The 18,464-nt window shown below is 47.5% G+C and overlaps 1 protein-coding gene across 1 annotated transcript in view; it reads left to right on the top strand.

Annotated features, from left to right (window-relative positions):
• LOC135524875 (cAMP and cAMP-inhibited cGMP 3',5'-cyclic phosphodiesterase 10A-like) overlaps positions 1-18,464 on the top strand; it is a 174,800-nt gene that overhangs the window by 37,364 nt on the left and 118,972 nt on the right. The window contains exon 2 of the mRNA XM_064952731.1: positions 13,528-13,647. Coding sequence (XP_064808803.1) covers positions 13,528-13,647 — 120 coding nt within the window. The remainder of the gene's footprint in view (positions 1-13,527; positions 13,648-18,464) is intronic.

The following is an 18,464-nucleotide window of genomic DNA, read 5'->3' as shown; positions in this document are numbered from 1 at the left end:
TTGTAGGTTTTAAGTTTTGATTTGAAGTGGGGGTTATGTTGTAGAGGGTAGAATCCAGTATGTGTTCCTGACAAAAAAATCTAAGTTTATCTAACTCCTAATCTATCTTTTTTAAAGAAAATGCTGAAAAATGCACCTCTCACCTCTCTCTGTCTGTCTCTGTCTCTCCACTCTCTCCCACTGTCTGTCTCTCTACTCTCTCCCACTGTCTGTCTCTCTCTACTCTCTCTCTACTCTCTCCCACTGTCGGTCTCTATCTACTCTCTCTCTACTCTCTCCCACTGTCTGTCTCTATCTACTCTCTCTCTACTCTCTCCCACTGTCTGTCTCTCTCTACTCTCTCTCTACTCTCTCCCACTGTCTGTCTCTCTCTACTCTCTCTCTCTACTCTCTCCCACTGTCTGTCTCTCTCTACTCTCTCTCTCTACTCTCTCCCACTGTCTGTCTCTCTCTACTCTCTCTCTACTCTCTCCCACTGTCGGTCTCTATCTACTCTCTCTCTACTCTCTCCCACTGTCTGTCTCTTCTCTACTCTCTCTCTACTCTCTCCCACTGTCAGTCTCTCTCTACTCTCTCTCTACTCTATGTCTACTCTCTCTCAAAATCAAATCAAATGTATTTATATAGCCTTTCATACATCATTTGATATATCAAAGTGCTGTACAGAAACTCAGCCTAAAACTCTAAACAGCAAGCAATGCAGGTGTAGAAGCACAGGGGCTAGGAAAATCTCCCTAGAAAGGCCAAAACCTAGGAAGAAACCAAGAGAGGAACAGACTATGAGGGGTGGCCAGTCCTCTTTTGGCTGTGTCGGGTGGAGATTATTACAGAACATGGCCAAGATGTTCAAATGGTCATAGGTGACCAGCAGGGTCAAATAATAATAATATCAGTAGTTGTCGAGGGTGCAACAGGTCAGCACCCCAGGAGTAAATGTCAGTTGGCTTTTTATAGCCAATCATTGAGAGTATCTCTACCGCTCTTGCTGTCTCTAGAGAGTTGAAAACAGCAGGTCTGGGACAGGTTGCACATCCGGTGAACAGGTCAGGGTTCCATAGCCACAGGCAGGACAGTTGAAACTGGAGCAGCAGCACGGCTTTTGTGGACTGGGGACAGCAAGGAGTCATCATGCCAGGTAGTTCTGAGGCATGGTCCTAGGGCTCAGGTCCTCCGAGAGAGAGAAAGAAAGAGAGAAAGAGAATTAGAGAGAGCATACTTGAATTCACACAGGACACCGGATAAGACAGGAGAAGTACTCCAGATATAACAGACTGACCCTAGCCCCCCGACACATAAACTACTGCAGCATAAATCCTCTCTCTCTACTCTCTGTCTACTCTCTGTCTACTCTCTGTCTACTCTCTCTCTACTCTCTGTCTACTCTCTGTCTACTCTCTCTCTACTCTCTGTCTACTCTGTCTACTCTCTGTCTACTCTCTGTCTACTCTCTCTCTACTCTCTCTCGAATCTCTGTCTACTCTCTCTCTACTCTCTCTACTCTCTGTCTCTCTCTACTCTCTCTCTACTCACTCTCTACTGTCTCTCTACTCTCTGTCTACTCTCTGTCTACCCTCTCTTTTCTCTCTCTACTCTCTCTGTCTACTGTCTGTCTCTCTCTACTCTCTCTCTACTCTCTCTACTCTCTCTCTAATCTCTGTCTACTCTCTCTCTACTCTCTCTAATCTCTGTCTACTGTCTGTCTCTCTCTACTCTCTGTCTACTCTCTCTCTACTCTCTGTCTACTGTCTGTCTTTCTCTACGCTCTCTCTCTACTATCTGTCTACTCTCTCTACTCTCTCTCTACTCTCTGTCTACTCTCTGTCTACTCTCTCTACTCTCTCTCTACTCTCTGTCTACTCTCTCTACTCTCTCTCTACTCTATGTCTACTCTCTCTACTCTCTCTCTACTCTCTGTCTACTCTCTGTCTACTCTCTCTACTCTCTCTACTCTCTGTCTACTCTCCCCTGTCTGTCTCTCTCTACTCTCTCTCCTCTCTCTCTCTACTCTATCTGTCTACTGTCTCTCTACTCTCTGTCTACTCTCTCTACTCTCTCTCTACTCTCTGTCTACTCTCTCTATTCTCTGTCTCTCTCTCTACTCTCTGTCTACTCTCTCTACTCTCTCTCTACTCTCTGTGTACTCTATATCTACTCTCTCTGTCTACTGTCTGTCTCTCTCTACTCTCTCTGTCTACTCTCTCTCTACTCTCTCTCTCTACTCTATCTGTCTACTGTCTCTCTCTACTCTCTGTCTACTCTCTCTACTCTCTACTCTCTACTTTCTGTCTACTCTCTCTACTCTCTCTCTACTCTATGTCTACTCTCTCTACTCTCTCTCTACTCTCTGTCTACTCTCTCTACTCTCTCTCTACTCTCTGTCTACTCTCCCCTGTCTGTCTCGCTCTACTCTCTCTCCTCTCTCTCTCTACTCTATCTGTCTACTGTCTCTCTCTCTCTACTCTCTCTCTACTCTCTGTCTATTCTCTCTACTCTGTCTCTCTCTCTACTCTCTGTCTACTCTCTCTACTCTCTCTCTACTCTCTGTCTATTCTCTCTACTCTCTGTCTACTCTCTCTACTCTCTCTCTACTCTCTGTGTACTCTATCTCTACTCTCTCTGTCTACTGTCTGTCTCTCTCTACTCTCTCTGTCTACTCTCTCTCTACTCTCTCTGTCTACTGTCTGTCTCTCTCTACTCTCTCTCTACTCTCAATTCATTTCAATTCAATTCAAGGGTTTTATCGGCATGGGAAACATGTGTTAACATTGCCAAAGCAAGTGAGGTAGATAATATATAAAGTGAAAATATAAAGTGAAATAAACAATTAAAATCTCTGTAAACATTACACATACAGAAGTTTCAAAACAATAAAGACATTACAAATGTCATATTATATATATACAGTGTTTTAACAATGTCAAATGGTTAAAGGACACAAGATAAAATAAATAAGCATCTAAGTATGGGTTGTATTTACAATGGTGTTTGTTCTTCACTGGTTGCCCTAATCTCATGTCAACAGGTCACAAATCTTGCTACTCTCTCTCTACTCTCTGTCTACTCTCTCTCTACTCTCTGTCTACTCTCTCTCTTCTCTCTCTCTACTCTCTCTGTCTACTGTCTGTCTCTCTCTACTCTCTCTCTACTCTCTGTCTACTCTCTCTACTCTCTACTCTCTGTCTACTCTCTCTCTACTCTCTCTCTACTCTCTGTCTACTCTCTCTACTCTCTCTCTCTCTCTGTCTGTCTCTCTCTCTCCCTGTCTGTCTCTCTCTCCCTCTGTCTACTCTCTCTCTATCTGTCTGTCTCTCTCTACTCTCTCTCTACTGTCTGTCTCTCTCTCCCTCTCTGTCTACTCTCTCCCTGTCTGTCTCTCTCTCTACCCTCTGTCTGTCTCTCTCTACTCTCTGTCTACTCTCTGTCCCCCTGTCTGTCTACTCTCTCTCTACTCCCTCTGTCTACTCTCTCTACTCTCTGTCTACTCTCTCTACTCTCTGTCTACTCTCTCTCTCCCCTGTCTGTCTCTCTCTCCCCCTGTCTGTCTCTCTCTAATCTCTGTCTACTCCAATGTTCCCACCCTCGGGTCTGCAGAAGATCTATCAGCCCACTACGAGATCTGAACTCTCACTCAACTTTCTAGAGCAGTGGTCTGTAAAAAAACTAAACAATGATCTGTGTATTCTTCTATTTATTTAGTCTTGTGCTGTTGGTGGTACTTGGTGCACCTGATTCTCTGCCCTGCTCGCTGGCTCTTCTCTGTTGCCTCTTTGAACATTTCTTCTGTCTGAAGGTAATAACTGTCCTCTCCCGGTGGGCCCAGAGAGCAAATCAAGTGCACTATAAACCTACCGCTGGCCAATCGGATGGCTCAGATGACCATGTCTGGTGGGCCCAGAGAGCAAATCAAGTGCACTATAAACCTACCGCTGGCCAATCGGATGGCTCAGATGACCATGTCTGGTGGGCCCAGAGAGCAAATCAAGTGCACTATAAACCTACCGCTGGCCAATCGGATGGCTCAGATGACCATGTCTGGTGGGCCCAGAGAGCAAATCAAGTGCACTATAAAATCTCTGTCTGGTGGGCCCAGAGAGCAAATCAATCGGATGGCTCAGATGACCACGTCTGGTGGGCCCAGAAGCAAATCAAGTGCACTATAAACCTCTGGCCAATCGGATGGCTCAGATGACCATGTCTGGTGGGCCCAGAGAGCAAATCAAGTGCACTAAAAACCTACCACTGGCCAATCGGATGGCTCAGATGACCGTGTCTGGTGGGCCCAGAGAGCAAATCAAGTGCACTATAAACCTACCGCTGGCCAATCGGATGTCTCAGATGACCGTGTCTCTGGAGAGCAAATCAAGTGCACTATAAACCTGCTGGCCAATCGGATGTCTCAGATGACCTCTACGGAGAGCTCTGTATAAACCTCTCTGGCCAACTAGCTCAGATGACCATGTCTGTGGGCCCAGAGAGCAAATCAAGTGCTCTATAAACCTCTGTCCAATCGGATGGCTCAGATGACCGTGTCTGGTGGGCCCAGAGAGCAAATCAAGTGCACTATAAACCTACCGCTGGCCAATCGGATGGCTCAGATGACCGTGTCTACTGGGCCCAGTCTGCAAATCAAGTGTGCTATAAACCTACCGCTGGCCAATCGGATGGCTCATATGACCGTGTCTCTGTGGGCCCAGAGAGCAAATCTCTGCACTATAAACCGCTATTCTCTGTCTCAGGCTAAAATAAATCTCTGTCTAGATCTTCAAAACGTTTAAAACCACGACTCTGACTGTAACATTGCCAAAGCAAGACTGATTTCAGATAAGTTATAAAGTGAAAACTGTATTTAACACTGAAATAAAACATAAAATGCACAGTTAAACTATTTCCACTCCATACAAGAAGTTTCAAAACAATGAAAGACATTATCAAATGTCAGTTTTATATATACAGTGTTTTAATCAATGAATATTTCAAATGCTGTTAAAGGAGTAACATTATGAAATAAATAAGCATAAGTATGCGGTTGTATTTACAATGGTGTTTGTTCTCTCTGAGACTGACCCTCAGTCTGCTGCCTCTCCCTCTGGCAGACAGGTCCCAAATCTGCTGCTCTCTCCTCTGCTGAGACTGACCCTCAGTCTGCCCTGTCTGTCTCTGTCTGAGACTGACCATCAGTCTGCTGCTCTCTCTCCTCCCCTGAGACTGACCCTCAGTCTGCTGCTCTCTCCCTCTGCTGAGACTGACCCTCAGTCTGCTGCTCTGTCCCTCTGCTGAGACTGACCCTCTCTCTCTCTCTCTCTGAGACTCTCCCTGTCTACCTCTCTCCTCCCTGAGACTGACCCTCTGTCTGCTCTCTCTACTCTCTCTCTGAGACTGACCTCAGTCTGCTGCTCCCCTGTCTCTGAGACTGACCCTCAGTCTGCTGCTCTCTCCCTCTGCTGAGACTGACCCTCAGTCTACTGCTCTCTCCCTCCTGAGACTGTCTCAGTCTGGTGCTCTCTCCCCAGAGTCTGTCTGGTGCTCTCCCTCTCTGAGACCCCAGTCTGTGCTCTCTCTCCTGCTGAGACCCCTCAGTCTGCTGCTCTCTCCGCTGAGACTAACCCTCAGTCTGCTGCTCTCTCCCTCTGCTGAGACTGACCCTCAGTCTGCTGCTCTCTCCCCCTGTCTGAGACTGACCCCTGTCTGTGCTCTCTCCTCCCCTGAGACTGACCCTCAGTCTCTGCTCTCTCTCCGCTGAGACTGACTCTCCTCCCCCAGTCTGTCTGCTCTCTCCCCCTGCTGAGACTGACCCTCAGTCTGCTGCTCTCTCCCCCTGAGACTCTGTCTGCTGCTCTCCCTCTGCTGTCTGTCTCAGTCTGCTGCTCTCTCCCTCTGCTGAGACTGACCCAAGTTGCCCACCCCGGGTAGCTGCAGAAGATATAGTCTGCCCACCTCTGCTGAGAAGACCCTCAGTCTGAACTTCACTCAACTTTCTAGAGCAGTCTGCTGTCTGTAAAAAAACTAAACAATGATAAAGCCTTGTTTTATTCCTCAGTTTTATTCCCTCTGCTTAGTCTTGTGCTGTTGGTGGTCCTTGAGTGACCCTCATTCAGCTGCTCTCTCCCTCTGCTGAGAGAACTGTTGCCATTTTGAACATTTCTTATGTCTGAAGGTACCCTCAGTCTGCCTTCCCCCTGAGACTGACCCCAGAGAGCAAATCAAGTGCTGAGATAAACCTACCGCTGGCCAATCGGATGGCTCAGATGACCTGTCTGGTCTCCCTCCGCTGAGAGCAAGTCTGTGCTCTATAAACCTCCCTGAGACTGGCCTCAGTCGGAAGTCTCAGATGACCAGTCTGCTGTTCTCTCCCTCCGCTGAGAGACCCAAATCAAGTTCACTATAAACCCTCAGTCTGCTGCTCTCTGGCCTATCGGATGACCCTCAGATGACCGTCCCTCTGCTGAGACAGAGACCCAAGTCTGTGCTCTATAAACCTACCGCTGAGACTGACCCCAGTCTGGATGGCTCTGAGATGACCCTCAGTCTGCTGCTCTCTCCCTCCCTGAGACTGACCCTCAGTCTGCTGCTCTCTCCTCCGCTGAGACTGACCGGATCAGTCTGCTGCTCTCTCCCTCTGCTGAGCAGGCCTCAGTCTGCTGCTCTCTCCCTCTGCAAGACTGAGACCCTCAGTAAGCTTTCTCCCTCCTCTAAAACTGACCCTCAGTCTGTCTCTCTCCCTCTGCTGAGACTGACCCTCAGTCAGCTATTTTCTGCAGACTGAGTTCATGTTTGCTCTTCTTACTGAGACTGACCCTCAGTCTGTATTTAACCTTCTAGAAACCATCAGTCTGCACCGTTCTTCCTATTTCCACTGAGACTGACCCTCAGTCTGCTGCTCTCTCCCTCCACTGAGACTGACCCTCAGACAGTGTATCTCAGGCTTGCTGAGACTGACCCTCAGTCTTGTCATTAGCTGAGTTCAGTCTGTGCTCTCCCTTTTAATCTCTCCCTCTGCTGAGACTGATTTCAGTCTGCTGTTCATAGCTGAGACTGACCCTCAGTCTATGAACTCTCTCCCTCTGCTGAGACTGACCCTCAGTCTGACTGCTCTCGCCTCAGCTGGACTGACAGTCTGCTGCTCTCTACCTCTGCTGAGACTGACCCTCAGTCTGCTGCTCTCTCCCTCCTGCTGAGACTGACCCTCAGTCTGCTGCTCTCTCCCTCTGCTGAGACTGACCCTCAGTCTGCTGCTCTCTCCCTCTGCTGAGACTGACCCTCAGTCTGCTGCTCTCTCCCTCTGCTGAGACTGACCCTCAGTCTGCTGCTCTCTCCCTCTGCTGAGACTGACCCTCAGTCTGCTGCTCTCTCCTTCTGCTGACACTGACCCTCAGTCTGCTGCTCTCTCCCTCCTCTGAGACTGGCCCTCTGTCTGCTGCTCTCTCCCTCTGCTGAGACTGACCATCGGTCTGCTGCTCTCTCCCTCCACTGAGACTGACCCTCAGTCTGCTGCTCTCTCCCTCTGCTGAGACTGACCCTCAGTCTGCTGCTCTCTCCCTCCACTGAGACTGACCCTCAGTCTGCTGCTCTCTCCCTCTGCTGAGACTGACCCTCAGTCTGCTGCTCTCTCCCTCTGCTGAGACTGACCCTCAGTCTGCTGCTCTCTCCCTCTGCTGAGACTGACCCTCAGTCTGCTGCTCTCTCCCTCTGCTGAGACTGACCCTCAGTCTGCTGCTCTCTCCCTCCGCTGAGACTGACCCTCAGTCTGCTGCTCTCTCCCTCTGCTGAGACTGACCCTCAGTCTGCTGCTCTCTCCCTCTGCTGAGACTGACCCTCAGTCTGCTGCTCTCTCACCCTCTGCTGAGACTGACCCTCAGTCTGCTGCTCTCTCCCTCCGCTGAGACTGACCCTCAGTCTGCTGCTCTCTCCCTCTGCTGAGACTGACCCTCAGCCTGCTGCTCTCTCCCTCCACTGAGACTGACCCTCAGTCTGCTGCTCTCTCTCTCTGCTGAGACTGACCCTCAGTCTGCTGCTCTCTCCCTCCGCTGAGACTGACCCTCAGTCTGCTGCTCTCTCCCTCCACTGAGACTGACCCTCAGTCTGCTGCTCTCTCCCTCCGCTGAGACTGACCCTCAGTCTGCTGCTCTCTCCCTCTGCTGAGACAGACCATCAGCTGGAAGACGGTTCTCTCTCCCTCTGCTGAGACTGACCCTCAGTCTGCTGCTCTCTCCCTCTGCTGAGACTGACCCTCAGTCTGCTGCTCTCTCTCTGCTGAGACTGACCCTCAGTCTGCTGCTCTCTCCCTCCTCTGAGACTGACCCTCAGTCTGCTGCTCTCTGTTTGAACTTTTTGGAAATATTCTGAAATACCAAGAAAATAATATTTTTTTGTCAGGTTCCTTAAAACCTCTCTGGGATATGCGGGATGGTAGCGTCCCACCTCAACAACAGCCAGTGAAGGTGCAGGGCGCCAAATTGAAAACAACAGAAATCTCATAATTAAAATTCCTCAAGCATACAAGTATTTTTCACCCTTTTAAAGATAAACTTCTCGTTAATCCAGCCACAGTGTCTGATTTCAAAAAGGCTTTACGGCGAAAGCATCACAAACGATTATGTTTGGTGAGCACCTAGTCACAGAAAAACACAGCAATTTTTCCAGCCAAAGAGAGGAGTCACAAAAAGCAGAAATAGAGATAAAATGAATCACTAACCTTTGATGATCTTCATCAGATGACACTCATGGGACTTCATGTTACACAATACATGTATGTTTTGTTTGATAAAGTTCATATTTCTATAAAAAAATCTGAGTTTATATTTTGGCGCGTTACGTTCAGTAGTTCCAAAACATCCGATGATTTTGCAGAGAGCCACATCAATTTACAGAAATACTCATCATAAATATTGATGAAAATACAAGTGTTATACATGGAACTTTAGATAAACTTCTCCTTAATGCAACCGCTGTGTCAAATTTCAAAAAAGGTTAACTGAAAAAGCACACCATGCAATAATCTGAGTACAGCGCTCAGACAACAAAAGAGCCAAACAGATATCCGCCATGTTGTGCAGTCAACAGAAGTCAGAAATAGCATTATAAATATTCACTTACCTTTTCTCTTCATCAGAATGCACTCCCAGGAATCCAAGTTCCAAAATAAATGTTTGATTTGTTCGATAAAGTCCCTCATTTATGTCCAAATACCTCCCTTTTGTTCGCTCGTTTAGTACACAATCCAAAATCACGACGCGCAGGCAAGTCCATTCGAAAGTTCAGACCAAAAGTTATATTACAGTTCATAGAAACATGTCAAACGAAGTATAGAATCAGTCTTTAGGATGTTTTTATCATAAATCTTCAATAATGTTCCAACCGGAGGATTCCTTTGTCTGTAGAAATGCAATGGATTGCAAGCTAACTCTCACGTGAACGTGTGTCACGAGCTCATGGCACTCTGCCAGACACCTGACTCAAACAGCCCTTATGAGCCCCCACCTTACAGTAGAAGCATCAAACAAGGTTCTAAAGACTGTTGACATCTAGTGGAAGCCTTAGGAAGTGCAATATGACCCCATAGACACTGTGTTTTCGATAGGGAATGAGTTGAAAAACTACAAACCTCAGATTTCCCACTTCCTCGTTGGATTTCTTTCTCCGATTTTTGCCTGCCATATGAGTTCTGTTATTCTCACAGACATCATTCAAACAGTTTTAGGAACTTCAGAGGGTTGTCTATCCAAATCTACTAATAATATGCATAAATTAGCAACTGGGCCTGAGTAACAGGCAGTTTACTCTGTGCACCTTATTCATCCAAGCTACTCAATACTGCCCCCCAGTCCCAAAGAAGTTAAATTTGCTCAGAATGTTTCCGAAGCTAAGCAAATATTCTGCACCATTCCCCGAAAGTTGTGGGAAAGTTGTATACATAATAACCATTAGGACAACCACGCTCTCACCAAGCTCAAAGATACAGATGGTTCTCAGAACGTTATGTGCTCGCTGGGTAGAGCAATTTATGTTTTATGGGTTATTGTCTATGTGTAGTTGCATGTCAGCACTCGTGTTTATAGTTCACTTTCACGTTGTTAGTTTGTTTAGTGTTCTTCATTTAAATAAAGAAGAATGTATTCATCTCACGCTGTGCCTTGGTCTCCTCGTCATGACGCACGTGACTCTATGAACGTGGTTCTATGAAACAGATAGTTCTCAGAACGTTATGTGCTCGCTGGGTAATGTTATTTTATTTTCCTCTAGTGTTTTTATGTACTCTTTTATTGTATTATTTAAAGTCTGGAACGATTCTTAAATACCTTTTAAATAAAGTTGGATTTAATTCGGATATATTTGGGACTTGACTACTTCGGGAACTACACTAGATATCCTCATATTTTTCCTAGTGTCATGTAAGAAATGTATGCATCAATACTGCAGAAACACTCTCTAAATACATGGCTCTGACCCAAACTAGATATCTTCCTACTTCTCTGTGAGTGACAGAAAACTTCCTGTCTGGTCCTCTGTGTTGTGATGTTACCATAGAGATCAAAAGAGGTCTCATCTTTGTATCTGTGCCATTATGGCGTCTGTGACCTTTTGGTGCCGCTCTTATCCAGAGTGACTTACAGGAGTAATTAGGGTTAAGTGCCTTGCTCAAGGGCATATCGACTGAGCATCATCGGCTCTGGGATTCAAATCAGCAACCTTTCAGTTACTGGCCCAGTGCTCCAACCACTAGGCTACCTGCTCCAACCACTAGGCTACCTGCTCTAACCACTAGGCTACCTGCTCTAACCACTAGGCTACCTGCTCTAACCACTAGGCTACCTGCTCTAACCACTAGGCTACCTGCTCTAACCACTAGGCTACCTGCTCTAACCACTAGGCTACCTGCTCTAACCACTAGGCTACCTGCTCTAACCACTAGGCTACCTGCTCTAACCACTAGGCTACCTGCTCTAACCAATAGGCGACCTGCTCTAACCACTAGGCTACCCGCTCTAACCACTAAGCGACCTGCTCTAACCACTAGGCTACCCGCTCTAACCACTAGGCTACCTGCTCTAACCACTAGGCGACCTGCTCTAACCACTAGGCTACCTGCTCTAACCACTAGGCTACCTGCTCTAACCACTAGGCTACCTGCTCTAACCACTAGGCTACCTGCTCTAACCAATAGGCTACCTGCTCTAACCACTAGGCTACCTGCTCTAACCACTAGGCTACCTGCTCTAACCACTAGGCTACCTGCTCTAACCACTAGGGCTCTAACCCTAGGCTACCCGCTCTAACCACTAAGGCTACCTGCTCTAACCACTAGGCTACCTGCTCTAACCACTAGGCTACCTGCTCTAACCACTAGGCTACCTGCTCTAACCACTAGGCTACCTGCTCTAACCACTAGGTTACCTGCTCTAACCACTAGGCTACCTGTCTCTAACCACTAGGCTTCACTAGGCTACCTATCTCTAACCATTAGGCTACCTGCTCTAACCACTAGGCTACCTTATCTAACCACTAGGCTACCTGCTCTAACCACTAGGCTACTTGTCTCTAACCACTAGGCTAGCGACCTGCTCTAACCACTGTCTCTAACCACTAGGCTACCCGCTCTAACCACTAGGCTACCCGGCTAACCACTAGGCTACCTGCTCTAACCACTAGGCTACCTGCTCTAACCACTAGGCAACCTGCTCTAACCACTAGGCTAGCTGGTCTAACCTCTAGGCTAGCTGCCTCTAACCACTAGGCTACCTGCCTCTAACCACTAGGCTACCTGCTCTAACCACTAGGCTACCTGCTCTAACGACTAGGCTACACTAGGCTACCTGCTCTAACCACTAGGCTACAGTAGGCTACCTGCTCTAACCACTAGGCTACAGTAGGCTACCTGCTCTAACCATTTATTGTGTCAACTAGATGTCGGTGATATAGCTTATAGCATCCAAGTAGACAATGCTCTGGTCGTTGTCTGATCACTCTCGACCCATAGGAATCCCGGCCCGGTTGACTACTTTAAAATGGTGGAAGCCCTAAATGGGAATGTCCCATGTAAAAATGGTGTTCTATCTAAGTGTGAGTCCTATAACTATCTCTATGGATGTCACACATCCAGTCCCCTCCAATGACACAGTCGGTTGCTGATGGACGAATGTGGGGGCATGGGCATAGAACACAGTCAGCATTTATTTGTTCTGTCTACAAAACAGGTGGTGTGAAACCGGGTGGTGTGAAACTGGGTGGTGTGAAACCGGGTGGTGTAAAACCAGGTGTTGTAAAACCGGGTGTTGTGAAACTGGGTGGTGTGAAACTGGGTGGTGTGAAACCGGGATGGTGTGAAACTGGGTGGTGTGAAACTGGGTGGTGTGAAACTGGGTGGTGTGAAACTGGGTGGTGTGAAACTGGGTGGTGTGAAACCGGGTGGTGTGAAACTGGGTGGTGTGAAACCGGGATGGTGTGAAACTGGGTGGTGTGAAACTGGGTGGTGTGAAACTGGGTGGTGTGAAACCGGGTGGTGTGAAACTGGGTGGTGTGAAACCGGGTGGTGTGAAACTGGGTGGTGTGAAACCGGGATGGTGTGAAACCGGGTGGTGTGAAACTGGGTGGTGTAAAACCGGGTGGTGTGGAACTGGGTGGTGTGAAACCGGGTGGTGTGAAACCGGGTGGTGTGAAACCGGGTGGTGTAAAACCAGGTGTTGTAAAACCGGGTGTTGTGAAATTGGGTGGTGTAAAACCGGGTGGTGAAAAACCGGGATGGTGTGAAACCGGGTGGTGTTAAACCGGGTGGAATAAAACAGGGTGGTGTGAAACCGGGTGGTGTAGAACCGGGTGGTGTAAAACAGGGTGGTGTGAAACCGGGTGGTGTACAAAACACGGGTGGTGTCAAAACGGTTGGGTTATTCAGAAAACTTGGCGCAGAATCGCTAGTCTCAATGCTTACAAAACACAGGACAGTACAGACAGCCAGTGATGGTTCAGTGATGTCCTGGCAAATGGATGTTCTCCCCGTCGTCCCCGACAACACATAATAAACAGCAGCTCTCAACAACCTAATTACCCGTGAAGCAACACTCCAGTCCCCTTCCCCTTCCTTCATCTAGCTGCCTCTGTTGGGCCTCCTCTCCCCGGAGACGCTACCTCCACTGCCTTGGTCACCACCATTCCCAGCGGACAAAAGCTGGTTGTCATGACGTCATGATATTAATCAGTGATGTCACCTGGGACGTTGTGTTATGTGTTTACATGAAGCTGTATCCTTCTCTTCGTCAAACAACTGAAATCCTCCTCTTTTTCTGTCTTTGTGTTCTCTGCCAAAAGAATTGATGACGTAATGAGTAAATATATAATATAGTAAATGAATGATGTAATGAATGAATTAAATATATAATGAATGACACGTGTAATGAATGATTGATGTAATGAACCAATGAAATGTATAATGAATGAATGATGTAATGAATTAATTAAATATACGATACAACAATATATGTATTGAATGAATGAAAGAGCTAATGTCCTCCTCTGTATTTCCTTGTTGTTGTGCAGGTCTGACGGATGACCAAGTGAAGGATTATTTAACCCTTCATCCTCAGATGCTGGATGAGTTTGTATCGGAGAGCGTGAGTTCAGAGACGCTGGACAGATGGCACAAGAGGAAGAGCAGCGGTAGCCTGCCTGCAGGTAATACACACACACACACCATTACTCATGATACCCAGGTAACACACACACACACACACACACACACACACACACACACACACACACACACACACACACACACACACACACACACACACACACACACACACACACACACACACACACACACACACACACACAATACCACTACTCACGATACCCTGGTAAACCACACACACACAACACACACACACACACACACACGCAATAACACTACTCATGATAACCTGGTTACCCACACACACACACCACTACTCACGAGACCCTGGTAACCCACACACACACCACTACTCACGAGACCCTGGTTACCCACACACACCACTACTCACGAGACCCTGGTAACCCACACACACCACTACTCCTTGTTACATCTGCCACTTTTGAGCACCAGAGCGTTTATAAAGTAATTCTGAAGAAGTAATGGATGCTCTATAAACATTATTAGAGCTGCAGGTGAACACCAATCTCACACATCCCGTCTCCATCGTTGTTTAGAAGTGATTTGTGAATTGCCATTTAGCAGAAGTTTATTTTTATGTTTTATTTTTTTTTAATACAAAAGCGTCTTTTTACGTACTGGTGGCCCCGGGAATTGAACCCAAAACCCTGGTGTTACAAGCACCCTGCTCCACCATCTGTGCCTTACAGGACCAGGGAACAAGCATCGTTCCTATCATACTCTCACCGTCAGCTTGCAGCTGTCCATTGTTAGCACAGGACCTATAACCTCGTTGGGTACAAACATCCATTGTTCTGTAAGGATGTGTTATCTAGCACATTGCCTTATGCAGAGCGACTTACAGTTAGTGCACGTTAAGGTAGGTTGACGAGACAACCACATTCCACCCCCATTTCATTGCATTCATTTCATTCAACCTCGTGGGGTGTCTCCTTTAATCACGTCTGTGATAGACAGAATAGTAGACAGAAAGAAAGGAAGACAGACAGAGAAATAGGAGAGAGAGAAAGAGGAGAGAGAGAAAGGGAGAGACAGGAGAGAGAGAAAGGGAGAGAAAGGAGAGAGAGGAAGAGGAGAGTGAGAAAGAGGAGACAGAGAAAGAGGAGAGAGAGAAAGAGGAGAGAGAGAAAGGGAGAGACAGGAGAGAGAGAAAGTTAGACAGAGAAAGAGGAGAGAAAGGGAGAGAGAGGAGAGAGAGAGACAGGAGAGAGAGAGACAGGAGAGAGAGACATGAGAGAGAGAAAGGGAGAGACAGGAGATAGAGAAAGGGAGAGACAGGAGAGAGAGAAAGGGAGAGACAGGAGAGAGAGAAAGGGAGAGACAGGAGAGAGAGAAAGGGAGAGACAGAGAAAGAGAGAGAAAGAGAAAGGGAGAGACAGGTAGAGAGAGAAAGGGAGAAAAAGAGAACGAGGAGAGAGAAAGGTAGAGACAGAGAAAGAGGAGAGAGAGGAGAGAGAGTGTGATTGACAGGATTAATTAAAAGAGAGAGAGAAGGAAAGGGTCTGCTGGGTCTCTATGGGTCATTAGATGTGTTTGGAGCGGGCAAGTTGAGTCTACGCTGCCCGACACACACACACACACACACACACACACACACACACACACACACACACACACACACACACACACACACACACACACACACACACACACACACACACACACACACACACACACACACACACACACACACACACAGAGAGAGAGAGCGGCTTGCCTCACAGACCAAGCACATCCGTCAATGGCCCACAGGCCTGGCCCTCCGCCCAGCTCTCCTACTGACGTCAGAAACAGCCTCCTGGGACCAGCGCCGGCCTGAATGGGGGCAGGCTGTGTGTGTGTGTGTGTGTGTGTGTGTGTGTGTGTGTGTGTGTGTGTGTGTGCGGAGTGGGGTAGCCAAGGGTGTGGGTGTGAGTTAGGGTAGGAGAGCTGGTAGATTTGTCACATTTTGGAGCAGGTTTCTAGTTTTTCTACATGAGGGCTACAGTCCAGAGTCATGTTGCCAGCCATGCGGATGGGGTATTGCAGGGTAGAGCAGGGTGGGTTAGGGTGGGGTGGGGGTGGGGTGGGTTAGTGTATGGTGGGGTGGGTTAGGGTGGGGTGGGTTAGGGTAGTGTATGGTAGGGAGGGACAGGATAGGGTATTGCAGGGTAGAGCAGGGTGGGGTGGGTTAGGGTAGTGTATGGTAGGGAGGGACAGGATAGGGTATTGCAGGGTAGAGCAGGGTAGGTTTGGGTGGGGTGGGTTAGGGTAGTGTATGGTAGGGAGGGAGGGACAGGACAGGGTAGAGCAGGGTAGAGCAGGGTAGGTTAGGGTGGGGTGGGTTAGGGTAGTGTATGGTAGGGAGGGACAGGACAGGGTATTGCAGGGTAGAGCAGGGTAGGTTAGGGTGGGGTGGGTTAGGGTAGTGTATGGTAGGGACGGACAGGATAGGGTGGAACAGGATAGGGTAAAATCAGGTTGGATAGAGTCAGACCAGGTTGGGTAGGGAAGGGTAAGGTAGTGTAAGGTAAAACAAGATTGGGTTAAACAAGGTAGAGTAGGGTGGAATAGGGTAGAGTAAGGTAGGGTAGGGTAAGGTAGGGTAGGGTAAGGTAAAATAAGGTAGGGTAGGGTAAGGTAAAATAAGGTTGGGTTAAACAAGGTAGAGTAGGGTGGAATAGGGTAGGGTAAGGTAGGGTAGGGTAAGGTAGGGTAGGGTAGGTAGGAAGGGTAAGGTAGGGTAGGGTAAAACAAGGTAGGGTTAAACAAGGTAGAGTAGGGGTGAATAGGGTAGGGTAAGGTAAGGTAGGATAGGGTAAGGTAGGGTAGGGTAAGGTAAAATAAGTTTGGGTTAAACAAGGTGGAGTAGGGTGGAATCAGGGTAGGGTAAGGTAAGGTAGGGTAGGGTAAGGTAGGGTAGGGTAAGGTAGGGTAAGGTAAGGTAAAATAAGTTTGGGTTAAACAAGGTGGAGTAGGGTGGAATCAGGGTAGGGTAAGGTAGGATAGGGTAAGGTAGGGTAGGGTTAGTTAAAATAAGGTAGGGTAGGGTAAGGTAAAATAAGGTTGGGTTAAACAAGGTAGAGTAGGGTGGAATAGGGTAGGGTAAGGTAGGGTAGGGTAAGGTAGGGTAGGGTAAGGTAAAATAAGGTAGGGTAGGATAAGAGACGAAATGAGACTGTTCTGAGGACAAAGGGGGGGGGGGGGTGCAATTCAATGTTAGGGAGGTGTTCTTAATGTTTTGTTAGCTCAGGGTATAATACACAGTTAAAACCAGAACGGGCCACTCTTCCTCCGTCTGGATTCAGTCCATGATGAGTCTAAAGTTCATTGCTGGTTTGTACAGAGTCTGTTAGAGCACTAATCACCCATTAGTTAGAGACAGGGTTGTTTGTCTCTGGCATATCACCCGTTAGTTAGAGACAGGGTTGTTTGTCTCGGGCATATCACCCGTTAGTTAGAGACAGGGTTGTTTGTCTCGGGCATATAACCCGTTAGTTAGAGACAGGGTTGTTTGTCTCTGCATATCACCCTTTAGTTAGAGACAGGGTTGTTTGTCTCGGGCATATCACCTGTTAGTTAGAGACAGGGTTGTTTGTCTCGGGCACATCACCCGTTAGTTAGAGACAGGGTTGTTTGTCTCTGCATATCACCTGTTAGTTAGAGACAGGGTTGTTTGTCTCTGCACTAGTCACCCATTAGTTAGAGACAGGGTTGTTTGTCTCTGCACTAGTCACCCGTTAGTTAGAGACAGGGTTGTTTGTCTCGGGCACATCACCCGTTAGTTAGAGACAGGGTTGTTTGTCTCTGGCATATCACCCGTTAGTTAGAGACAGGGTTGTTTGTCTCTGCACTAGTCACCTGTTAGTTAGAGACAGGGTTGTTTGTCATATCACCTGTTAGTTAGAGACAGGGTTGTTTGTCTCTGCATATCACCGTTAGTTAGAGACAGGGTTGTTTGTCTCTGCACGAGTCACCTGTTAGTTAGAGACAGGGTTGTTTGTCTCTGCATATCACCCGTTAGTTAGAGACAGGGTTGTTTGTCTCTGCACTAGTCACCCGTTAGTTAGAGACAGGGTTGTTTGTCTCTGCATATCACCCGTTAGTTAGAGACAGGGTTGTTTGTCTCTGGCATATCACCCATTAGTTAGAGACAGGGTTGTTTGTCTCTGCACTATCACCTGTTAGTTAGAGACAGGGTTGTTTGTCTCTGCATATCACCCTGTTAGTTAGAGACAGGGTTGTTTGTCTCTGCACTAGTCACCTGTTAGTTAGAGACAGGGTTGTTTGTCTCTGCATAGTCACCTGTTAGTTAGAGACAGGGTTGTTTGTCTCTGCATATCACCTGTTAGTTAGAGACAGGGTTGTTTGTCTCTGCACTAGTCACCTGTTAGTTAGAGACAGGGTTGTTTGTCTCTGCATATCACCTGTTAGTTAGAGACAGGGTTGTTTGTCTCTGCATATCACCTGTTAGTTAGAGACAGGGTTGTTTGTCTCTGCACTAGTCACCTGTTAGTTAGAGACAGGGTTGTTTGTCTCTGCATATCACCCGTTAGTTAGAGACAGGGTTGTTTGTCTCTGCACGAGTCACCCGTTAGTTAGAGACAGGGTTGTTTGTCTCTGCATATCACCCGTTAGTTAGAGACAGGGTTGTTTGTCTCTGCAATAGTCACCTGTTAGTTAGAGACAGGGTTGTCTGTCTCTGCATATCACCCGTTAGTTAGAGACAGGGTTGTTTGTCTCTGCATATCACCTGTTAGTTAGAGACAGGGTTGTTTGTCTCTGCACTAGTCACCCGTTAGTTAGAGACAGGGTTGTTTGTCTCGGGCACATCACCCGTTAG

This window comes from Oncorhynchus masou, chromosome 31 (genome assembly GCF_036934945.1).
Source record: "Oncorhynchus masou masou isolate Uvic2021 chromosome 31, UVic_Omas_1.1, whole genome shotgun sequence".
NCBI classification, from domain to species: domain Eukaryota; kingdom Metazoa; phylum Chordata; class Actinopteri; order Salmoniformes; family Salmonidae; genus Oncorhynchus; species Oncorhynchus masou.
This window is presented reverse-complemented; position numbering and strand designations above follow the sequence as displayed.